The sequence below is a fragment of the Typopeltis vanoorti genome, chromosome 3 (genome assembly GCF_054136105.1).
Source record: "Typopeltis vanoorti isolate ZY-2024b chromosome 3, IOZ_Tvanoo_1.0, whole genome shotgun sequence".
Taxonomy (NCBI): domain Eukaryota; kingdom Metazoa; phylum Arthropoda; class Arachnida; order Uropygi; family Thelyphonidae; genus Typopeltis; species Typopeltis vanoorti.
This window is the reverse complement of record NC_143551.1, coordinates 18077602-18104211: the sequence shown is the minus strand read 5'-3', so window position 1 is coordinate 18104211 and position 26610 is coordinate 18077602. Positions and strand designations below refer to the sequence as shown.

General features: G+C 36.6%; 1 protein-coding gene across 2 annotated transcripts in view; it reads left to right on the top strand.

Annotated features, from left to right (window-relative positions):
• Tbc1d8-9 (TBC1 domain family member 8/9) overlaps nucleotides 1-26610 on the top strand; it is a 571393-nt gene that overhangs the window by 257268 nt on the left and 287515 nt on the right. For both annotated transcript variants that reach the window (XM_090415485.1, XM_090415484.1), the window contains exon 15: nucleotides 10824-10932. In XM_090415485.1, the coding sequence (XP_090271611.1) occupies nucleotides 10824-10932 (109 nt within the window). The remainder of the gene's footprint in view (nucleotides 1-10823; nucleotides 10933-26610) is intronic.

Here is a 26610-nt window from a genome sequence, read left to right as displayed (position 1 = left end):
AAAAATAATAATAGAACATGCTCCCCCAGAGGGTCAAATACATGCCTCCAGACCCTTTAATAGATTCCTATCATCAGATGGCATGGATACCTCTGCTTCCCCAGAAGAACAGCAAGGCTCTCTCTCAAAAGTATAAATGAATATACTTCTGCCTGCAGGAAACATACACGAAGTTGAGTGATGATCTGACACTACAAAATGTTACCATCATTTGTAAAGACAGGACAAGGGCTTGACCTACCCACAAAGAAGTCATCATCCTTGTGAGCAATCATACTCTTCCAGCAAGTTCCATTTAATGTCAGTATAGAAGCAGTCACCATCCGACTCTTATTTGGAACTCTAATAATATGATGCATTTACCTTCCTCTTGCCACAGATATTTATCAAGATGACTTTGAGGATGCCATATTGCAGTAACCATTTCCCTTACTTTTAATGTGAGATTTAAACAGACAGAACACACTATGATATAGTGTCAACACAAACACTAGAAGAAGAGAGTTCTTGAGTGTATGCTGAACAGCAATAATCTTTCCCCTCTTAAACATGTAAAGTAACACCTTCTATATCCTTACTCAAACATTCACTACCATCCTGTTTGGGAGTGATCATTTTCCTGCAATATCCACTTTTCTGTATGGGCAACCATGTACTACATCATGGATATCACAGTGGAAAATTGAACAAACTGACTGTTCCACCTTTTCCTTATTACCAAAATTCGATAATATGATGGATGGTCAATTCCTCTCCTGTCAACAATGCAGTGAATCATGTAACACTGTACTATACAAGCTGCCACAATTGCAATTCCTAAAACATATAGTCGGTTGCCATGTTTTTCTAAGCCATGGTGTAATGACAATTGCCCAGCAGCCAAATAATCCCAGAAGAATACAATCCTGATTGCTTCAAATGTGTTTGAGCCTGATCTAGACAGATCTGTCATCAGAGCCAATAAGAATTCTGGATCCAATACACATCTTCCATAACAAGAACAGCCAACATTAAAGAAATCTGGAACAGACTCTGGAAAATGAAAGACAGATACGCCAGTTCTCTATCCTAGTACATAATGGTTACATAATTATTGCATCAGCAACACTTACAACACCAAAACTCTGAAAGATTTTTGTTAAAATATCATCAACATCTTCTTATGTTCCTCTCCGAGTTCCTTGTCGAAAAATGCAAAGCAGAAAAACAATAAATTCTATTTTCTTCATATAGTACTTAAGAATGCAATAGGCTGTTCACAAAAGAAGAAATTAAATGCTTCTTTGCTTACATGTTGCACAACTGCTGTTGGAATATACATCTACTATGAAATGGTTGAATATGTGTTGCCATCATCTATGGATCACTTGTTGTACCTTTACAACAGAATTTTCTGTGAGAGCATATTTCTGGATACCTGGCAAAAGGCTATTATTATTGCCTTTCCTAAGCCAGGGAAGATCCAAAATCACTTATAAACTATTGACCAGTTGCTCCAATCAATGGCTTGTGGGATTCTGAAAAAACTAATTAATTCTCATCTTTTATGGTTTTTGAAGAGAAACAGCCTTTTTCTTTTTCCCCCCCTCTAGAACACAGTTTTGCTTCCATAAATATCATTCAACAGCCAATCATCTTTTCCTATGGAAAAAATCTCAAGATTCCTACATCCGCCAAAACCACCTCACCATCCTCAAAAAAACCAGGAGTCTACAAAATCCATTGCTCTTGCGGGATTTGCTATGTAGGACAGACAGAAAGATCTGGAGAAATACGCGTGGCTGAACACCAAAAAGACGTACAATACAAAAGAGAACAAAAAACAGGTCTTGCTTTCCATACCACTTCCACTGGACACGATGTACTCTGGCAAAAAACGACGATGTCATACATAGAAAACAACAGTTATATAAGAAAATTTAAAGAAGCTGCTAATATGCTAAAAAACCCAACCCAATGCAATAAAAATCAAGGTTTAATTCTCCATCAACTGTTATTTGAATTTTATGAATAGCCAGACGGTTATGATTTGTATTTATTAATTCTCTTGTTTAAACTTTTAAGATATACTATTTACCCCCTGAAGATGTAAATCCTACGATTTACGAAACTTGTCGGGAACTATTATTTCAGTGTTTTATATAACTGAATAATAATAATAATAATAAAAAAGTGGTGTAATCAGCGAAATATATCTTTTGAGCCAATCATCTGTTTCTTCTGAAAGTGCTCATTAGAGATGTCTTCTTGAAATGCAAATCCTTAGTAGTATCAGTTTTCTTTGATATCAAAAAAGCATACAACACTGCTTGGAGATTTGGAATACTGAAAGACCCACACAATTTTGGTCGTGAAAGGAAATCTCTCTCTTTTTATTACAAACTTTTTATCTAACTGAATCTGCCAACTCCAAGTGGGAAATGCTCCAGAACTGTATATGCAAAGGGAGGAATTCCCACAAGGTTCAGTTTTAAGTATCATGTTTTTTGCAATGAAGTTAACCTTGATAACCATATAACTTCCTCCAACTATAAGTAATGCCCGAGAAGGTTGATTTTACCATCCCTCTTTCACTCTTTCATGCAATGAGGGTTTAGAAAGATGGCTGCAGTAAGCCTTTGATGATCTTTCAAATGGGCACTGCAAATTGGTTCAGATTTTTCACAACAGAAGACAGTTGGTGTGCATTTTTGCTGCAGATGTGGTCTTCATCCTGACCCAGAACTCAGACTAGGAAAAACATTAATTGCAGAAGCATAGTTCTTGGAATTCATATTTGAATCAAACTCGATTTCCTCCTTCATATACATCAGGCTATGAGAATTGCCCCCCTCCCGCCACCACTAGTAATCCTCTAATGTTATAAAAAATTCTGTCCATTTCAAATCACATCCTTAAAGATTCCTCACTTCCCTTCCTTATTTACTTATGTACCACTAACAGACACTCTTGATTTAATAGTCTACCTTCCCTCTTAATATCTTTGACTTATTCAAATTTACTATGTATTCAAGTTACTTTACTTAGCAAGAAAAAAAAAAGAAATCTACAAATAGCTTAATGATACTACAATGCCCCCCAAGCTAATTTTTACATGGAATACTTTACTTTCAATTCCTTAGTGTGGTTACGCTTCGTTGATGATGTGTTTGCCATTTGGCCCCAGGAGTAAGATGCTTTGAATTCTTTTGTAACTTACCTTAACAGCCAAGACCTCAAAATTCACTTCACAACAGAAAAAGAATCAAATAACTGTTTATCTTTTCTTAACACATTAGTCACTTGCATTACAGATAGTTCACTATTTTTTTCGTTTGTATAAATCTGGCACAAACAGGAAGATATTTCTATAAACATTCATATCATCATCCAGCCCAACAGTATGGAATTCTAAAATACTTACTTACTCACAAAAAGCTAGGGCTATTTATTTTAATGATGCAGCTGTTTTCACAGAACTCAACTATCTTTACCATACTTTCTTGGCCAGTGGCTACAGCTCCCACAAAATTGATAAAATACTACACCCCCCCCCCTCAACTTCCTCCCAAAACATACAAGAACAAAACACTGCTATTCCTTTTCATATATGTGAGGTACCCCTGAGAAGATATTCAAAATACTACTAAAATATAACCTTGACATCACATTCAAATTATATGTCAAATTAGCAACTTCGATCCACTCTCCTAAGGACAAACTCCATCCTCTAGCATAACCTGGAGTGTATGAGGTTCCATGTGACTTAGCTTACTATGGACAAACAGGATGATCTGTTAACATCTGCCTTGGAGAACATAAATACATTCACTACCATTATTATAGTCAGGACTGACAGATAATGCTGTGGGCATCCCGTCATACAGGATTAGTTGGAAGTAAACCATTATGCTATATAGAAGTTGATACAGGTCAGAAAGACTATTTTTAGAGTCAGCAATGGCTAAGAAGCAATCTCCTAACCTTAAGTGTGGTTACATTAATCTTCCAAAACTTCGAGAGAGACTCATTTTGACATCAAGACCTACTCAACTGTAATACTTTTTTTTCAACATCAGAGGGTGCCAAATAGGACTTCAGATCATTTGTCTATTACAGTTTAAATTATTTCACCTACTCATTGTCACCTACAATGCTCAAGGGTCAAAACTGTATAACTGAGAGGAGACCTCCACATTGCCTTTAAAGGAATGAGAAGAACCGATCAGGGCTTTTGACCTAATGTCCAATCATCACCTTCTCATGATGCACCCTGTTAGCTATATACCTGGATAGTGAACGAATGAGAATGGACTGGCAATTTGGGATTTAGCTTTGCTTAAACCAAAATTTCAAATGATGGTGCAACATGACAGAAATCCATGCTGGCTGGGGTATCGCCCGGTTAAACAAGGCCCCCCCGTTGCTTTCGCCAGGTAACCAGGGCAAACAGCGAAATGTCAGCTACTGAGACAAATCCTAAAACTTACCACAACTCAACATCACCAGAGTTCAAGATCAGTACTATCAACATAAGAAGTCTAAATGGCAAAGAAATGGAGCTAGCTGAGGAAGTGGATACGTACCAGATTGACATAATAAGGGCAACTGAAACAAAAAAGACAAAAACTGGTGAGATCTTTCTGAGCAATAAATACAAAATGTTATATTCAGGCAATGACAATCAGGGGAAAAGAAGTAGTAGCTATAGTATTCAACACTAAATATGAGGCTAATCTTCTAGAGTGGCAAGCAATATCAATTAGAGTGACATGGACAAGAATCAGAAAGGGGGTAACTGGACAGTGAGGCTTATTTGTGCCTATGGTCCCACAGAATGTTCTACAAAGGTAGAAGTGGAGGAATTTTTTGAGACTTTAGAGATAATATGATTTTTTGAGAATTTTTGATAATATGAAAAATATAAATTTCTTGTAAGAAAGAAAACAGAGGACTTTAATGATATCTGATTTTACTATGCAGATTAACAGAACATAATACTAGTAGTGAAGAATGAGATATCATAATAGATCATTTTAAGTTGCAATTCAGCCATGAATTTAATAAAATTTGAGAACAGCAACCCAACCTTGGAGATTCACTGGCAAGCCCTGAAGAAAACATTGATTGGTTCAGCCAGAGAGGCATGTGGTGAGGTTGTCTGCAAGGATAGAAAAATCAGAACTTCATGATGGACACAGGAAGTTAAGGAGGCACTGTAGGAAAAGAAAAATGCATATCAAAAGTTCCTGGCAAATAAGTCAGCTTGTGCTCTTAGAGAATGCAGGGACAAATGTAAGAAAGCTAAATATTGTGTAAAACTAAGCTAAACAGAAGTCATGGGAAGACTTTGGTAAGAACATAGAAGATGAATATCAAGGCGGTGACAAAATATATTCTAGAAGTTGCTTAAAAGCTCAGAATTGGAAGAAAGAGTGCTGTAAAAAGAATTAGAGATGATAAAGGTGAAATGAAAACTGGATAAACAGATATCCTTGAAGTATGGAGTAATTACTTCAAAAATTGTTAAATGAAACAAGCAGTCATAGCACAGTGGTAAAAAATACTCAACAGGTATGCAGTCAGGAATTCATACCCATACTTGAAGTAGAAAAAGCCATCAAAAGTCTGAAATATGGAAAGGCAGCAGGAATAGATGATATTCAACCAGAAATGTTCAAGTATGAACAAGTGTTCAAATGGCTGGACTGCATAGTTCAGTAGTCCTGAACAGAGGGACGAATTCCCGATGATTGGAATAGAGCTCTCATAGTACCATTATTTAAAAAGGGAAATAAAATAATTGCAGATCATCACTGATAATGTGATTGTCTGTGAAAATATTGGTGGTGGTTGTGTAGGGGGGTGGCGGTAGGTGGCGTTGGTGTAGATGATGATGGTAGTTGTGGTTAGTTGTAGTTGGTGGATTGAGTGGATAGAGACAGAGTTGTAGAGTATGTGCCCTCCCTCGATGAGTATTTGGACTCTCTGGAGGTGTGACGTAATAATAATAATAATAAAAAAAACTGGATGTGAGAATTACAGAGATAATTCTCTACTGAGTGGTCCTGGTAAGATTTATTCAAGTATACTTGAGTGAGGAGAAACAGTTGAGAATGATTGTGGAAGGGAAGTTTGATGAAGAACAAGCTGGATTCAGGCCAAATAGAGGCTATCAGGATCAGATTTTCACTTTACAACAAATAGTTAAGAAATGAAATATAACAAAGCTCTGTATTTAAGTTTTGTAGATCTGGAAAAGGCATATTTCATGTTGCCAAGAGAGAAGCTATTCAAAACACTACAGTTGTATGATGTCGATGGGGCAATATATCAAGCAATACTTTGCCTTTATTTGAGTTGTAAGTCAGCAGTTAGAATTGAAGGAAATACAGGAAGATGGTTTGGATAAATCTGGTGTCAGACAAGTATGTACATTATCTATGTGGATCACATTATGAAGGAAAGTGGTATTAAACATGATATCAAAATTTTGATGTTAATCTCAGCTCTTTATTTTATGCAGATGATGTTATACTTTTAAATAAATCCAGTACAAGTCTGCATGATTTCCTGACTAAACTGAATAACTGTTGTAATAGATTTGGAAACAAGAAAAGATAATGAAAATAGACAAGAATACTGAAAATATCAATTGCATTGTGAATGGAGAACCTATAAAACAAGTTAAATAGTTCAGCGCCTTAGGCACAATTTTTTAGTGAAGATGGTAAATTAAATATGGAAGTAGACAACAGAATCAGCAAAGCTGGTATGGTAGGAAGTCAATTGAATAAATTTATATGGAATAAGAGAGAAGTTTTTAACTTATGGATCTGAGAGCTGAGTTAGAAATAAAACTCGTTACCAAAGACTAGAGACTACAGATATGAGAGTCCTGAGAAAAATTAGGGGCATGAACAGATGGCATCAATGACGGTATCATATTAAAAACAAGGATATTAATAAAGAACTTGACATTGTTAGCATCCAGGAATGTGTTAGCAGTGGTAATCTCAAAACAAGTGTTTTCTGCCAGGTTGGCAGGAAAAAGACCCAGAGAAGACCAAGATATAGGTGGATTGATACTGCTTAAAAAAGTGCAATGGAAGACAGAAAAACGAAGATCTGATAATGTTGGAGTCTTGCAGGTAACAAATTGATTTGGAATAAAATCATAGATAGGAAGTTAGTAATTATGTAAATTTTTCATGTAGTACTATCATATCCTGTATACATCCCTTCAGGGTGCATGTCAGGAATTTGATAATGATGATTGTCACTTACAGTTTCAAGTGCAGTTTTACCCAAAAGAAAACAAAATTTCATGCACTCTGTCTCTTTTCCTTGTGGTCATCTGTCACAAAGCTGCCAAACTTGCTTGTAAGCACTAACAAAAAAGCAGCCAGAACAACAAACCATTTCACACAGGATGCACCACATGCCAGACTGGCATGGAAAACTGCACACTCATCATGCCTAGGCATTATCCATAACTAGAAAATGCGTGTGCACCAAGTTCAGATTCCAGTTATTTTTGGGTAGCCCCTTCTATCTATTAGCCTGTGTGTGTGTGTAGACTGGTATACAGTGAAGGAAAGACTGCCGGAAGGAAGACGTGATAAGTGTATCAAGAAAAGGAAGTGTGTTCTGGCTTTCAATTTCACTTGTGAATTGTATGCATTTGTGTTGTTTGTTTAGATAGGAGAGGAAGGTGTGTAATGTCTAGCAGCCATGGGTCTTAATTTCTTTACTTTAAAACCCAAAGATATGTTGATGATGTTTTCATTATCTGGTCATACGTTGCTCAGAAGCTTCCATGTAAAAGTTAGAATTGGGGGGGGGGGTAAACCCATGGCTGTGCCTTCATTTTGCAAGTAAAAAGTATTTTGCCACACAAAATAGTCTGATTGTAGTACATGGGCAAAGAGCACTGTGATATTGGGTGAGAATTTGTCATGTAAAATAAGAATTGTGTTGATTAGGACATTTCTGAAAAGGGCAGAGACATAAAAATTGACTAATAAATTGCTTTTTTTTCAAGTATGATGTCCTTAATTTTGTTTAGGAAGTGTTGTGTGTTTTTAATATATATAAAGGGGAATAATTACCAAATCCTTGAGTGTTGATGCTAGTTTCTTGGCTAGATGATAATTTATAAACAATAAAGAATAAAAACAAGTGAAATGAGATTCATGAGAACTGCAAAATACACATTATGAGACAAAAAAAGGAATGACAGATATTTTAATATTTTAATAATGTCATTGGCTTTTTACTCAATTTTTAGGGCATTATTGATGTTTTAAAGACAGATACATGAAGAATATATGGGAATATATCATTCTTCGTGGCCATACCTTTCTAGGATGTTCCTGGTTGTCTTCTTATTCAGTGGTATCTGGCATATGGACATACATTTGTATTACTGCTGAAATATGACTGAAAGGAAGGGGTTGGGAAATGTACACATAGAAAGATGTGGGAAAATTGCGTGTGAGGTGAGGAGTATGTGAATTTTAGAACCTGAGTTTTAAGGGTGGGCTGAGAATTCTTTGGGAGGGAAGGTGAAAAATAGAAATTTTTTGTGTAAGGAGAAGGATAAAATGCGATGGAACAAGATTTGGGGTGGGAGTAACGGGGTGTGAGCCATTTTGACAGTGTGTCATCTTTGGAGCTCATGGGAAAAGTGGAGACTATGTCATGTTGTGCACCCTTGCCCACTAACAAACTCTGTGACATCAACGATACATGAGTCAATTGAGACCGAAAACAAGAGACTCAATTCTGTTATTCTGAACTTTCCGACGGAAAACAGTAAATCATTAAAAGAAGACGTCAGCAAATTAGCAGGAGATGCAACTTCAATCCAAGAAACATCGTCAAATGCCATCATTTCAGACCCATAAACAAAAGAAAGGATGGAATGAACTTTCCACATCTCCTGAAAGGGACCTGTGACACACCGATAAATGCATCCAAATTAAAAATGGCGTTAAAGGAAACTTGCCCTCAATCACGCATACATGTTCAACCTCACTTAACATTTGCAAACAAAGATGACAACTTGAAGAAAAATGTCAAAATGGGAACAACAGTTGGATCATAGACTGCAAACAAGCCAAACTAGTGCAAAAATGAAGTGATGCCACTGGTAGCCACCAAGAAGACCAGTATGTAGACAGTGTGTAGGAAACGTGCAAGACCCTTGCGGTCAAATACATGCCTCACAGAACCTTGCATATCCACTTCACCAACATCCGTGGCCTCAACTCCAACATTAATAGTGTCCACTACCATCTGCAATCCACCAAACCCCACTTTATCTTTTTAGCAGAAACTCAACCCCCCCCCAGCACTATCCATTTCAATTTTCCAAACTACACATGGTTTAACTCCTTTCGACCCAAGGGCCATCTGTGCATATATCCACTCTGACATACCCTGCTAGAGAGCACCTAACCTAGAATCACCCAACTTTGACAATTTTTGGTTGAAAATATCCCTTCCCCACTCAGTCAAATTCATCTGCTGTTTCTATCACTCTCCTAATGCCATCAACCACTCCTCTTTAATTTCCTCTCCTTAAAAATTGATTTTCTCCTGTCCCACTCTCCTAACAGCAGAATCGTCCTCCAAGGAGATTTTAATGTTCATAACACCAACTGGCTTTCCTCCTCCAGTTGTATGGATCTTGCAGGCAGAGATGCTGAAACATTTTCCATCACTAACGACCTTACACAAATTGTTCACATGCTGTAGTAATCGGCTTCTTAGTACCTTCTGCTACTTTTCCATTCGCTGCTTATTTTGTACAATAAACACTTGCAGTTATGATAAAATGCGGGAGCACAAATTTAACATTATTTATTCACTGATGCCACCTATCACTTCCACAGGTTTGCTGTAGTTGGTATATTGAGTGATGGAGAGTTGTGGAGTGGGTGCCCTCCCTTGATGAGTCTTTGGACTCCTTGGAGGTGTCATGTACTACTACTAATAATAATAAATCATGTGGCTCAATATGAGAATCATTTCCCAAAGAAGCCTGAAATACCTTGTCATTGTATGAAGATAGTGTCTTCAGTATGTTTGCCTCATGTAGACTTTATATATACAAATTCTAATATAACTTTTTTGTTGATGTTGAGGATTTCTACTCCACATCTCTGAGGGCACCTCTGTTCCAAGATTTGCTTCAAGCTGTGCCATTTTCTCAGCTTCTTTTTGTTTGTTATTCAGTGGATTTGAATCCCTTTAAAACCGGACACAGTTTGGGCCCACTTTTTCCATGCTGTTGATAATATTTAGCTCTCATTGTCTGCTGCTTTATCGGCATAACACCGGAGACATTGTAATATCTATAGCATTTTTGGTGTTATAACTCTAGAATTATTTTAATGTCAGCTTGCCTACTTCATTGGTTTGCCATAAAACATTGTTTGAATATGAGTTTATTCTGCATCATCTTAATGTATGTAATGGCATGATGATCCATTTGTTGAATCAGTGAGATGGTTATTCAGCAGAAAATTTTAATTTTATGAATCCTGGGAAATACCGAAGGTCTAATTTATGAACTGATATGTCACTGACAAATAGGAGAGCCTTCTTGGCCTGAAGCTGTTGTATTGCTGCTGGCATAAAATAATTCACAAACCCATCTTGAAAAATTACAAGTCTTTCATGCCTTTTCAATTATTACTCTTAAACTCTTAATCTACATAGTGAAATAATATTTTATTAATATACTTTTTTCTTTATATATATATGTGTGTGTGTGTGCGCGCGCGTTAATGTGACTTTCAAGCACCTCTTCCATTCATTTTAATTATTCTTTCAAGGGGTATATGTACATATAGAACATCCAAAGCACAAGAACTTGTTTTGAGGGGTATTCCAGATGAATTGCGTGGAGAATTGTGGATGCTATATTCTGGAGCAGTAAATGAGGTATTTACAATGACTGAAATTTATTCTTTAATTTCATTATAACAATGCTTTGATGAGTTTTTGTTCATCCTATCATTTCTGATAGGATGAACTGTTTTGATGAATTTTCTCTAATAATATAATAGTGTCTATACATTGAGTTTGAGGCTGTCTGATGTGAAATTGAGGCTAACAGGATAAAATATATGATGGGATGTTGCTATAGACCTGGTGGTTCATCCTTCTGGGGATGAGGAAATGCATTGCCAAATTACACTGATGGATGTTAAGCAGTTAATCATTATGGATGACTTAAATTATCTAAACATTGGCTGGATAGAAGAAAAATCTCATAAGAATGATGGACAATTTATTGAACTGTTGTGAAACAATTTTCTCAAGCAGCATGTGAAAGAAGGAACTTGAGGTCAAAGAGTGATAGATTTGATCATAGCATCAAAATGGGGTCTCAATTAAGATTTTTCCCCCACCAGTTTGTCTCAGTGATCATGCTATACTGTCCTGGAAAGTAGCTAATTATGTGGATATTCTAAGCAGGACAGATTACATTCTGAACTACAACGCTGGAAATTAAAGCAGACTCAGGAGAATACTATCTTTAGTCCAGTGGTACTTAATGAGAATAATATTAGCAATGTTTGGGAAACTTTGAAAAGATTCTTAAATGAAGCATTTATCTAAATGTGTCTCTAGAGTTTAAAGAACAAATAGGGTGTTGAAAGTTTATTTTTCACTTGGTCAGACTGTAATAAATTTAGTTTAATCCTTTATCCAAGTGTGTGCAAACAAAGTTTGCGCCTGAAAGTATCTTCAGGACTGGGGTAAAGTGGTACAACACCGGCGACTCCTTGCAAAGGTGGAGTAAGCTACCAACAATACCAAGGCAGAAGCATTAGCAGGGTCATCTACTCCTATAGGTGGCACACCGTTTGGCAGCTCCTATAGGAGGAGATGACCTTGCTAATGCTTCTGCCTTGGTATCTCCACTTAGGCCTGGCTCCCACTGAAGAGACCTCAATAAAGGTCGAAACTAGTCTAGGTAGTGGCCCTTCCCTTAATGCATAACATTATACATATCCACAAGGAGATGCGTTTTGCATTATGAGAGATACTGAGATAGGAGTGTTGGTAGCTTACTCCACCTTTGCAAGGAGTCTCCGGTGTTGTACCACTTTACCCCAGTCCTGAAGATACTTTCAGGTGCAAACTTTGTTTGCACACACTTGGATAAAGGATTAAACTAAATTTATTATAGTCTGACCAAGTGAAAAATAAACTTTCAACATCTTTCTCCAAATCCAGAGTAATTTAATAAAAAGGTGGCACTCCGTTTGGCAGCTCCTATAGGAAGAGATGGCCTTGGTATCTCCACTTGGGCCTGGCTCCCACTGAAGAGACCTCACTAAAGGTCGAAACTAGTCTGGGTAGTGGCCCTTCCCTTAATGCATAACATTGTACATATCTGCAAGGAGATGTGTTTTGCATTATGGGAGATACTGAGATAGGAGTGTTGGTAGCTTACTCCACCTTTGCAAGGAGTCGCCGGTGTTGTACCACTTTACCCTAGTCCTGAAGATACTTTCAGGCGCAAACTTTGTTTGCACACACTTGGATAAAGGATTAAACTAAATTTATTAACAAATAGGATGAGAGTGAAATGGATGTGCAATCTTATTAAGCAAGAGATCCATAAGATGATGATATGGAAAGAATATTGGGAGAATAAGAGTGATAGAGCTTATGAAATATATAAAGTGCATGCTACAAAAGTTATGAGTATTGTGCAAAAAGCTAAATTGGTGACTGTGCAGAAAAAAAGTGACTGTGCAGACAAAAGACAACCTGAATGAATTTTATCACTATGCTGCAAGTAAAATTAAAAATGAATGTGGAAGAATAACTTTAGCGAATGAGATGGTACCTTTTGTGTAAGAAGTATGTTAGATCTTGAATGAGGACCTTTTTATCAAAAGGATCATTCATTCAAGATTTAACAGGAATACAATACTGACCAAGAAATACTTGTACTATTAGTGAAGAAAGCAAATTGTAAAAAGAGAACACAATTGAATTACCTTAAAATGAAGTACAAAAGTGGAGGAATTTTGTCTGTGTAAATAGAAATTTTGTTGTTTAAAAGCATTAGTGATTAAAATATGCTCTATGCAAAATATATGTCAAAATGCTAACAAAGGTCCAAAGGTTACGTGCGAGTTACCTACAATAGCGTAACGGCCGAGGCAAAAACATTCATGGAAAGCGAATCGAACTCGCATTCTACAAAAAGAGCGCTCTTCAAGGAGAAGAATTGTGATGTGATAACGTGAGGGCAAATAGGAAGGCACCATCAGAAATTTCTGTAACCAAAAGAGGGCACGCCGAAAGAGAATAAATGCAGGTTCGTGCGGGTTTCAGTCCCCATTTTTTTTCTGTTCTTGTTCAGAGCTACGATGCTGAACAGTGGAAGGAAGCTCTATGATGACCAACGGCAGTCCTTTCCCTGTTGCTGACTGACTAGTATCGGACGAGCTGTACGCGAGATGACAACGTCCACCAATTCGGGCCATCGGTAAAGGTTTTTACCCAGATGAGACAGCAGAAGGATCCCTTTGGAAAGTGGTCAGGCTAACGACAGTGACCAGCGAGATGAGCGTCTGCCCAGCAGAATGCAGAAAATGGCTATATGTGACGATGCTGACCAGTGGAAGGAAGCTCAACGATGACCAACAGCAGGCCTTTCCCTGTTGCTGACTGACTAGTATCGGTTGAGCTGTACGCGAGATGACGACTCCACCAATTCGGGCCATCAGTAAAGGTTTTTACCCGGATGAGACAGCAGAAGGATCCCTTTGGAAAGTGGTCAGACTAACGACAGTGACCAGCGAGATGAGCGTCTGCCCAGCAGAATGCAGAAAATGGCTATACGTGACGAACAACGTGACCCGCTGAAGCAGAAAGGTATCTAAGGACAAAGGACGGATGAAAGGAACACGGTAACCTCAAATGGCGGTGGTAACGTACAGAAATTTCTTATTCAATGAACAATTAGCTTTAGAGGAAAAGAGTGAACGAGAATTTAGTTAGAAAGGAAGATGGACAATTATTTGGAGAACTTTTGAGTGATTAATGTGCTTAGTGTTTTGTTAGTTCCATTGGACTAGTAGTCTGAAGATTTAAGATTTGTGTGAGACCTAATTAATGTGGAGGGGCCTATGTTGGCAATTGAAGTTAGGAATTATGAACATGCATTTTATGCTAAGTGTGTATTTATTTATTTAACCTAAGGATATGAGTTGTGTGTTTATTAATTAGCATGTTCTTTCATTGTTTGTCAGTTGATTTAATAATGATAATGTGATATGCCTTTGATATGTTTAAACCTATTTGTAAGTTCATTAGATTCTTAATAAACATGTTTTGCAATGTAAACCTGAGCATGAGACTAATTTTACTACTCATAAAAGTTTGAACCTATGCATGAGGGGAAGATAAGGGAATTTTAGAGTAATAAGGCCATGACTCATGCTAAGATTTCTACAGATGCGTTAAACTTTTAACAAGATTAGGTAGCGCTAGAACTCCGGGAGGTTTCTCTGAGGAAGAATTCTTCTGTCCTAGAACTCTGACTGGCACAGCTTAAACGAACAAATTTGTCAGAGTTCAAAAAGGAAATGATCCCAGAGAGATAGATTAGAGATCTTAGTCTTAGTTGGCATAAAAGAGAATGATAGAAGTATAGTTTATAAGAAAAATCAACGATTAACAAGTGGATGAGATTGTTCAAATAATGAGTGCTCACTTTGCTGAGATTTATCAACCAGGTGTATGTAGCTTGGTGCTCATTGTTACCACCACCACACCGAATGAAGAGATAGAAGTTCATAAGAATGAGGTTCAAGAACTATTGCATAACCTGGATATCAGTTCAACAGTAGGGCCAAAGGAATGTTCAGCTGAAATGGCTTGACCCTTGACATGTTTGTAGAACTTGAGTCTCAGCTCAGGAAAGATCCCACAGGGGTGGAAAGAATGTATGGTAGTTATGATGCATGAGAGTAGTTCAAAACCTGATATGTCTAGCTACTGACCTATCAGTATCTCTAATGTGGAGATTTTAGAGAAGTTGGTAAGAACTCACATACAGAAATAGGTTTATAGACAATCTGTACTTTGCAAAGAATAGTATGAGTTTACTAAAGGGAAGTGTTTTAGCAGTTCATTCACGTTTTATAATGTTACTGCTGAGTTTGGATAAAAGAAATATATGCACATAATACTGTTAGACAGGGTAATCAGATGCTAACGATATACACTGCTTACAGAAGGACTTCAGTAGGCTGGAAATGTGAGCAAACGATAATGACTATCAGTTCAATGTGAGTAAGTTTTCACTTTGGCATGATGAGATACAAGAAATTCATGAGGCTGAGGATTTGTAGTATGACCTTTAAACTGAAGTTTAAAGGTCATACTACAAAACTTGCAAATAAAAAGCAGATGACATTATAATGTTGAAACAAGCATTGACATGTGAGGTTAGGGAAGACATTTTTCCCTTTCAAGGCTTGAATACAACCATGCCTGAACTACTGGGTGCAGATTTGTTTCCTGGGTTTGGAGGGATAAAGAAGCTGTGGAAAAGGTGCAAAGAAGAGTTATAAAGATGATACTAATTCTTGTAGAAAGGCTTATATGCTTTGAACATGATTATTAATATTTAAGGAATTGACAGTGTATACTAGAAATATAAATTAAAACAAACTTTAATATATACTTTCCAATATTTCGGCAACGTCACGTTGCCACCTTCATGGGAACTTACGATAAAGACGTGCATGCAAGTACTACACAACTTCAAATGAGAAATGAAGCTAGGAAGCTACTGTTTTCCTAAAGTCCTGATGTTCCCCCCCCCCCTCCCGGTGGGCTATATTAGTTGTTTTTGGGCTGAAGTTCTCCTGATATGTTTCCCAAATTTCGGGCAGTCTCATGCATCCAAATTTGTTGAGGTTTGGCATGTTCCTAAGGGCTGAGGCTGATTCCATGAATAGTCTTTCATATTTGAACTTGCTACAGTGTATTACTGTGGCTTTCTTCCACCTTATTCTGTCGTGAGTATCCAGAGCATGGTCTGCAAGCCCAGAGTGGCTGTACTAGTGAAATCGGATGTAGTCCTTGTGTTCTGAGATTCTGATATTTGCTGTCCTGCCTGTTTGGCCAAAGTAGGACAATTTACAGCTGGAAGGGACCTAGTATACACCAGGTAGGATTAGGGGAAGTGGCTGGTCTTTAGTGGAGCAGATAAGGGATGCCAATTTTCTATATGGTCTGTAACAAGAGGTCAAGTCATGTTTTTTTAGGATTTTGTTGATTTTTTCCGAGATGCCTCGGATGTAGGGAATGGTCATGGATTTAGAGTAATCTTTTTTGTGAAGGGGGGGGGGGGGTACATGTGTCTTTATCGTAAGTTCCCATGAAGATGGCAAAGTGACGTCGCCGAAATATTGGAAAGTATATATTAAAGTTGTTTTAATTTATATTTCTAGTATACACTGTCAATTCCTTAAATATTAATAATAAAGATGATACTCGGATTATGGAATGTGGCTTACAAGGAGAGATTTGAGAGTATGTGGGCTGCAGACACTATCATATCACTTTCTTTCTACTATGGTAGATAGGAGAAAGAAAATGATATGATAGAGGTCTATAAACTTTTGAGAAGGTGTTATATAATATTGGTTGATAAAATTCTTCATTATATGAAAGATGTGGAGAGGACAACAGGGCATCCACAAAAGTTAAATTTATGTAAAGTTGAGAAAGGGATGAGAGTGAGTGAAACAATTTGTTTCTTGAAGTAGTAAATGCATCTAGTGCGAATAATTTTAAGAGATGGTATGACATCTGATGGATAATCTACATCCTCGCTTAATTTGTTCTCGACTCCCTAAAGGTCCTCAGTGATAATAATAATAATATGTATAAAAGAGAAGAATGGGATGATTGTTTTAAAAGATTTATATAAAAATTAATATTTGTAAAACATAATTGAAACATTTTGATTTTAATGCTTTCTATGCTCCAATGTTTATATTTTAAAATATAAATAAATTTTTTTTCTTCTGTCTGTAAGATCGAATTGCATGGTTTGTTACATCACATTTTGCTGGTTTTATTGCTCATTCACTTTGCATTAAATGCACAAGCTCTGTAATGATTCATGAAGTATCATTTCATGTGAAACTTGCGAACAGGAACTGGATGTCTTCCATTGCACTTTTTAAGCTGTATCAATCCACCTATATCTTGATCTTCTCTGGGTCTTTTTCCTGCCAACCTGACAGAGAACACTTGTTTTGAGATTAACGCTGCTAACAATGTCAAGTTCATTCATAATACCCCCGTTTTTAATATGATATTGCCATTGATGCCATCTGTTCGTGCCCTTAATTTTTCTCAGGACTCTCATATCTGCAGTCTCTAGTCTTTGGTCAAATGTTTTATTTATAACTCAGCTCTCATATCGATAAGTCAAAATTGGTTTGAACACTGTCTTGTATACAGCTAATTTAGGGTTTTGACTAATTTCTCACTTATTCCATATAAATTTATTCATTTGGCTGCCTACCTTACCAGCTTTGTTGATTCTGTTGTCTATTTCCATATTTAATTTACCATCTTCACTAAAAATTGTGCCTAATGAGCTGAAATATGTAACTTGTTCTATAGGTTATCCATTCACAATGCAGTTGATATTTTCAGTATTCCTCTCTATTTTCTTTGTCTTGTTTTCAAATCTATTACAACAGTTATTCGGTTTAATCAGGGAATCACGCATATACTTGTACTGATTTATTTAAAAGTATAACATCATCTGCATGAAGTAAAGAGCTGAGATTAACATCTACAATTTTGATATCAGGTTTAATACCACTTTCTTTCATAATGTGATCCACATAAATAATGAGTACCACAGCGGATAATGTACATACTTGTCTGACACCAGATTTATCCAAACCATCTTCCTGTATGGGGGACTCTCGGGGGACCCTGTAACCCCTAGAGAGCGCATCCCCTGGGTGGCAGATAGGGGAGCCCACCATGTGTGTGTGTGTGTGTGCGCCCACGCATGTGTATATGGTGGGATGGTCCAAACATAAGGACTCGTGGACCAACAGGGCCATAAGGGGCAATCATCTTGATTGTAAGGGAAGCGGCACTCCCATGGACCCCTAGCTGGATCTATCTCCTCTCCTTCTACTACTTTGAGGAAGATCCACTTACTTTAATCTTTTCTATAAGGCCTTATTAGCCAACTCTTCTTATTTTATGACCCCTATGCTATTAGAGTACTCGAAGGCCATGGGTCTTTTCATTTCTGGCCTTACAACTATGCCCTCTCTATAAACCTTACTGTAGTTCTATAATCTACTCTCTTCCCTTTCAATATACCCTATTCCTCCTATGGGTTTAAATTCGGAAGAAGAAGGCTATTTCAGAAGCCTTAAGGTAGCAGCCCTACCACTGAACTATTCCATCGTCAGGCTAGTCCCCTGACATGGAGAACATAATTTTACTAGTAAGCTGACAGAAAAAGATAATTGGATTGAATCTATAGGAAATGATCCTGGAATGGAAAAGGTAAAACAAAAATGGAAACGACAAAATATAATACACATAGCAAACTGGAATGTAAGAGGAATAGCATATAAAGAAATAGAATTAGACCAATTATTAAATGAAAGAAATTTTAAAATAGCAGTAACAAACTGAAACAAAAAAGAAATTAAAAGGAACTATGAGAACCGAAAATTTTAATGTGATATACAGTGGAGTCGACAGAGACCAAAGAGCACAAGCAGGAGTCATGATTTTGGATTCATAACTTCCTTTCAAAACAGTTAAAACATTATAAATTATGGAATGAAAGAATAATAGAAGCTAGAATAAAAATAGATAGAGGCTATTTAACAATAATTGGCTTATATGCCCCAGAAGAGGGAAGAGAACAAGATAATATTGATTTTTATAATCAGCTACAAAACATATATAATAAAATAAATAAAAATGATTACGTAATTTTAGCAGGAGACTTAAATGCAAGAATTGGAAACACGAAAATTAATAATAATATAGGAATACATGAAGAACATGCTCTAAACAGGAATGGTAAAAAATTGATTGACTTTGTAGTTTATAATAACTTAAAAATAATGAATTCCTTCTATAAACATAAAGACATACATAAATATACTTGGGCAGCAAGAAGATGGAAATCAATATTAGATTACTTTATACTAAATGAAAAGACATCAAAATTTTCACTAGATGATAGAGTTCACAGAGGATATGAAATAAGCAGTGAACACTTCCTTGTTAAAATAAAATTAAGATTTTGAAAATTTATTTATCACTAGGTTAGACTATAATAGATTTAGTTTAATCCTTTATCCCAGTGAGAGCAAACAAAGTTTGCGCCTGAAAATATCTTCAGGACTAAATATAGTGTTGTACTATCTTATCCAGTAAGTAGTGCAACACCAAGGCAACTCGTGGCAAAGGTGGAGCAAGCTACCAGGCACTTCTAACCCAGTATCTCCCATAATGCAAAACACATTTCCTATGTGGATATGTATACTGTTACGCATTAAAGGGATTGGCCATCTACCCAGACTAGTTTCGACCTTTATTGAGGTCTCTTCAGTGGGAGCCAGGCCCAGAGCTGGAGATACCAGGCAGAAGCAGTAGCAAGTCATCTGTGCCTATGGGAGTTGCCAAAAGGTTTATCACCTTTTTTAAAAATTACTCTGGATTTAGAGAAAGATGTTGAAAATTTATTTATCACTAGGTTAGACTATAATAGATTTAGTTTAATCCTTTATCCCAGTGAGAGCAAACAAAGTTTGCACCTGAAAATATCTTCAGGACTAAATATAGTGTTGTACTATCTTATCCAGTAAGTAGTACAACTCGTGGCAAAGGTGGAGCAAGCTACCAGGCACTTCTAACCCAGTATCTCCCATAATGCAAAACACATTTCCTATGTGGATATGTATACTGTTATGCATTAAAGGGATTGGCCATCTACCCAGACTAGTTTCGACCTTTATTGGGGTCTCTTCAGTGGGAGCCAGGCCCAGAGCTGGAAAAAAGCTAAAAAAGGTGATAAACCTTTTGGCAACTCCCATAGGCACAGATGACTTGCTACTGCTTCTGCCTGGTATCTCCAGCTCTGGGCCTGGCTCCCACTGAAGAGACCTCAATAAAGGTCGAAACTAGTCTGGGTAGATGGCCAATCCCTTTAATGCATAACAGTATACATATCCACATAGGAAATGTGTTTTGCATTATGGGAGATACTGGGTTAGAAGTGCCTGGTAGCTTGCTCCACCTTTGCCACGAGTTGCCTTGGTGTTGCACTACTTACTGGATAAGATAGTACAACACTATATTTAGTCCTGAAGATATTTTCAGGCGCAAACTTTGTTTGCTCTCACTGGGATAAAGGATTAAACTAAATCTATTATAAAATTAAGATTACCACCTAAATGGCTACAAGTAACAAGAACAGAAAGAAAAATTGAAACATTTGTTTATAAAACTAGACTATTGAATGACACAAATGTACAATGGCTATATGAACAAAGAATTAACCAATATCTAGATAAAATAAAACAAAATGAAGAAATAGAAATAGAATGGCTTAATATAAAAATGATACTAAATGCAGCAGCAAATGAAAGCTTAGGAAAGACCAAAAAATTCAATACAAGGAAAAAACTGAAGATCTGGGATGCTACAATCAAAGAAATAATCAAAAAGAAAAAAGAAGCCTATCACAAATGGTTAAGCAGTAAAAGATTAGAAGGTGAAATAGAATATAAAAGAATAAGAGCCATAGCTAAAAGAGAAGTCAGAAAAAGACATAGAGAATCATGGAACAAATTTGTTTCTAATTTAGAACATGATTTATATAAAATAAGACCCAATGTATATAAAATTTTGAAACCCTTAAATGCAGATACCAAAGAAAACATAAAATTAAACACTGAATTGAAATTAGAAGAATTTCTAAATTACTACACAGAATTGTGGACAGGCAAATATTGTAAAAAAGACAACTGGCAAACAATTAATGAAAATGATAGGAAATAACTAAAAAAGAATAAGAAATCAGCCTGAAAGAAACAAGAAATGGAAAATCACCTGGAGAAGATAAACTAGGTTCAGAACTATATAAATATGCAGGAACTAGACTCAAAGAAAAAGACGCTTATTATTTTTAAATAAAATTTATTCAACTGGTATCCCCCCAATAGAATGGAAAAAAGCAATTGTGATTCCTATCTTTAAAAAAGGTAATAGAGATGACCCTAAAAACTATAGAGGTATCAGTATACTAAATTCCTGTTACAAAATATATAGCAGAATCTTAAATAGCAAACTAATGAAACATTCAGAAAACTTTATTTTAGAAGTACAGAATGGATTTAGAAAAGGACGATCATGTATAGACCCAGCCTTTTGCCTGAAATTAATAATAGAGAAAAGAAGAGAATACAATTTAGAAACACATATTGCATTTATTGACTTTGAAAAAGCATTTGACAAAGTTAAAAGAAACATATTATTTAACATATTAAAAGAAAGACGAATACCAAATAATATCCTAAAAGCTATCACAAGTATATATGAAAATAATCAAATACAAATAAGATTAAATCACGAGCTGTCGTATATGAGAGAGATAAACCAAGGGGTCTGACAGGGATGTCCCCTCTCAGCAACTCTTTTTAATATCTACTTAAATGAAATAATAATAATAAAATGGAATAAAAATTTACATCAAGGAATTAAACTTTCTCCTACAGTAAACTTAAACACATTCCTCTTTGCGGTGACCAAATAATAATTACAAATTTTGAAGATAAACTACAGAAAGCTATTTTAGATCTAAATGAGATATCCAAAGATTATGGTATGATAATATCAACAGAAAAATCAAAAACTATGGCCTATAAAGGAAAAGATCCAGCAAGAACTAAAATAGTAATAGATAACAAGATCTTAGAACAGTTGAATTCATTTAACTACCTAGGATGTACGATCACATATGAAAACGAAAAAGATATAAACGTAAAAATTGCAAAATATTTAAAATAACAGGTGTAATTAACTCTATATTTAAACCAAACCTAGTTCAAAAACAAACCAGACTAAAAGTATACAATACATTAGCCCTACCAGTCTTAATGAATGGAAGCGATTGGAAAAGGAATGCGGAGAAAGAATGGAAAAGGAATGCGGAGAACCGACCAGGGCTTCTGACCTAATGTCCAATCCTCACCTTCTCGTGGTGCACCCTGTTGGGTATCTACTTTGATACTGAACGAACGAGGATGGGCTGGCAATTTGGGACTTAGCCGACCAAATTGTATTCTTATTGGTTAAACCAAAATAAAAAATGATGGTACAACATGACAAAATTTCATGCCGGCTGGGGCGTCGCCCGGTTAAACAAGGCTCCCGTTGTTTTCGCCAGGGAACCAGGGCGAACAGCGAAAAGTCAGCTACTGGAACAAATCTGAAATCAAACCCCAACTCAACATCACCAGAGTTAAAGATCGGTACTATCAACGTAAGAAGCCTGAATGGCAAAGAAATGGAGCTAGCTGAGGAATTAGATAAGTACCAGATCGACATAATAGGGGTGACTGAAACAAAAAAGACCAAAACTGGTGAGATCTTTCTGAGCAATAAATACAAAATGTTATATTCAGGCAATGACAATCAAGGAAAAGAAGGAGTAGCCATAGTATTCAACACAAAATACGAGGCTAATCTTCTTGAATGGCAGGCAGTCTCAAGTAGAGTAATGTGGGCAAATATGAGAATGGGGAACTGGACAATGAGACTTATTTGTGCCTATGGTCCCACAGAAGGTTCTACTAAGGTAGAAGTGGAGGAATTTTTTGATGCTTTAGAAAAAGCAACTGACACAATGAAAAATGAAAAGTTGATCATTGTCGGGGATCTAAATAGCAGAGTAGGAAATGATTGTGAGACATACAAAAATATTTTGGGAAAATTTGGAGAAAAGAGCAAAGCTAATAATAATGGCAAATATCTGTTGGATTTCTGCTCAGGACATGGACTGGTTATTACTAACACCATGTTCCAACATAAAAATGTGCACAAATTCACATGGAGAGAAGAGGCAAGGAATAAGAAAAGTCTCATTGACTATGTTATTGTTGATAGTGATGTTTTCTCCCTGGTGCAGGACACCAGAGTGTACAGAGGATTTGAAATTGGAAGTGATCACTATTTAGTCTTGAGCAGGATAAAATTAAATTTCATATTGAAAAGAATAATATGTAAGAAAGTTTTAAAGCGAATAAAAGTTGAGCAGCTCTCAGATGTGAACTGTAGACTAAAATACAGAAATATTATTGAAAAGAAAATGAAAGAGTTTGAGAACAGGAATCAAACCTTGAAGATTCAGTGGCAAACTCTGAAGGAAACATTGATTGATTCTGCCAGAGAGGCATGTGGTGAGGTTGTGTGCAAGGATAAAAAAATCAGAACTCCCTGGTGGACACAGGAAGTTAAAGAGGCAGTGAAGGAAAAGAAGAAAGCATATCAAAAGTTCCTTGCAAATAAGTCAGCTTTTACTCTTACAGAATACAGAGACAAATGTAAGAAAGCTAAACAGTGTGTAAAACTAGCTAAACAAAAGTCATGGGAGGACTTTGGCAAGAATATAGAAAATAAATATCAAGAAGGTGGCAAAATATTCTGGAGGTTGTTGAAGAAGCTTAGGAATGGAGGAAAGAGTGCTGTAAAAGGAATTAGAGATGATAAAGGTGAAATAAAAACAGGAGAAAAAGATATCCTTAAGTATGGAGTAATTACTTTGAAAAACTGCTAAATGAAACAAGCAGTGATGACAGCACAGTGATAAAAAACACTGACCAGGCATGCAGTCAGGAATACATATCCATACTTGAAGTAGAAAAAGCCATCAAAGGCTTGAAATGTGGAAAGGCAGCAGGAGTAGATGATATTCGACCTGAAATGCTGAAGTATGGTGGTATAAGAGTCTTGCAGTGGCTGCACTGCATAGTTCAGAAAGCCTGGACAGAGGGAAGAATTCCCGATGATTGGAGTAGAGCTCTCATAGTACCCATATATAAAAAGGGAAATAAAACTGAATGTGAGAATTACAGAGGTATTTCCCTACTGAGTGTTCCTGGCAAGATCTATGCAAGTATACTTGAGAAACGGCTGAGAAGAATTGTGGAAGAAAAGCTTGGTGAAGAACAAGCTGGATTCAGGCCAAATAGAGGCTGTCAGGATCAGATCTTCACTTTACGACAAATAGTCGAGAAAGCATGGGAATATAACAAAGATCTGTATTTAAGTTTTGTCGATTTGGAAAAGGCATATGACAAGGTGCCAAGAGAGAAGCTATTCAATACGCTGCAGTTATATGGTGTCAATGGGGCATTATATCAAGCAATACTTAGTCTTTATTTGAGTTGTGAGTCAGCAGTTAGAATTGAAGGAAGTACAGGAAGATGGTTTAATGTTAAATCTGGTGTGAGACAAGGATGTACATTATCCCCTCTGTTATTCATTATCTATATGGATCACATTATGAAGGAATGTGGTAGTAAACCTGATATCAAAATTGGAGATGTTAACGTCAGCTCTTTGCTTTATGCGGATGATGTTATACTTCTAAATAAATCTGCTACAAGTCTGCAAGATTCTCTGACTAAATTGAATAGCTGTTGTAATAGATATGGTATGAAGGTCAGCAATAAAAAGACAAAGACAATGAAAATAGGCAGAATCATTGAAAATGTCAACTGTGTTGTGAATGGAGAACCTGTGGAACAAGTAAAACATTTCAGCTACTTAGGCACAATTTTTACTGAAGATGGTAAACTAAATATAGAAATAGACAACAGAATCAGCAAAGCTGGTATCGTGGGAAGTCAATTGAATAAATTCATATGGAATAAGAAAGAAATTAGTCGGAACACTAAATTAGCTGTATACAAGACTGTGATCAAACCAATTTTAACTTATGGATCTGAGAGCTGGGTCAGAAGTAAAACACTTGACCAAAGACTAGAGACCGCAGATATGAGAGTCCTGAGAAAGATTAGAGGCGTGAACAGATGGCATCAATGGCAATATCATATAAAAAATGAGGATATTAGGAAAGAACTTGACATTGTCAGCATCCAGGAATGCGTTAGCAGAGCTAATCTCAGATGGTATGGTCACTTAAATAGAATGGGAGAGGAAAGATTAGCAAAACAAGTGTTCTCTGCCAGGTTGGCAGGAAAACGACCCAGAGGAAGACCAAGATATAGGTGGATTGATACGGTACAAAGTGCCTTAGACGATAGAAATATAAGATCTGATAATGTTGGAGTCTTGACAAGTAACAGACTGATTTGGAGGAAAATTGTAGATAGGAAGTTAGTAATGATGTAATTTTTTCATGTAGTACTGTCATATCCTGTACACCCCTTGAGGGTACATGGCAGGAATTTGATGATGATGATGATGATAAAACAAAAACACAAACAAAGATTAACAACAGCAGAAATGAAGTTTATGAGAAAAACTGCAAAGTATACCCTATTTGATCACAAAAGAAATGAAGAAATTATGAAAGAATTAAACCAAGAACGGGGTGCTTAAGGGTCAAAGCTGTATAACTGAGAGGAGACCTCCACATAGCCTTTTAAAGGAATGCGGAGAACCGACCAGGGCTTCTGACCTAATGTCCAATCCTCACCTTCTCGTGGTGCACCCTGTTGGGTATCTACTTTGATACTGAACGAACGAGGATGGGCTGGCAATTTGGGATTTAGCCGACCAAATTGTATTCTTATTGGTTAAACCAAAATAAAAAATGATGGTACAACATGACAAAATTTCATGCCGGCTGGGGCGTCGCCCGGTTAAACAAGGCCCCCGTTGTTTTCGCCAGGGAACCAGGGCGAACAGCGAAAAGTCAGCTACTGGAACAAATCTGAAAACAAACCCCAACTCAACATCACCAGAGTTAAAGATCGGTACTATGAACGTAAGAAGCCTGAATGGCAAAGAAATGGAGCTAGCTGAGGAATTAGATAAGTACCAGATCGACATAATAGGGGTGACTGAAACAAAAAAGACCAAAACTGGTGAGATCTTTCTGAGCAATAAATACAAAATGTTATATTCAGGCAATGACAATCAAGGAAAACGAGGAGTAGCCATAGTATTCAACACAAAATACGAGGCTAATCTTCTTGAATGGCAGTCAGTCTCAAGTAGAGTAATATGGGCAAATATGAGAATGGGGAACTGGACAATGAGACTTATTTGTGCCTATGGTCCCACAGAAAGTTCTACTAAGGTAGAAGTAGAGGAATTTTTTTGAGGCTTTAGAAAAAGCAACTGACACAATGAAAAAGGAAAAGTTGGTCCTTGTTGGGGATCTAAATAGCAGAGTAGGAAATGATTGTGAGACATACAAAAATATTTTGGGAAAATTTGGAGAAAAGAGCAAAGCTAATAATAATGGCAAATATCTGTTGGATTTGTGCCTGGACTGGTTATTACTAACACCATGTTCTACATAAAAATGTAGAAGTCACATGGAGAGAA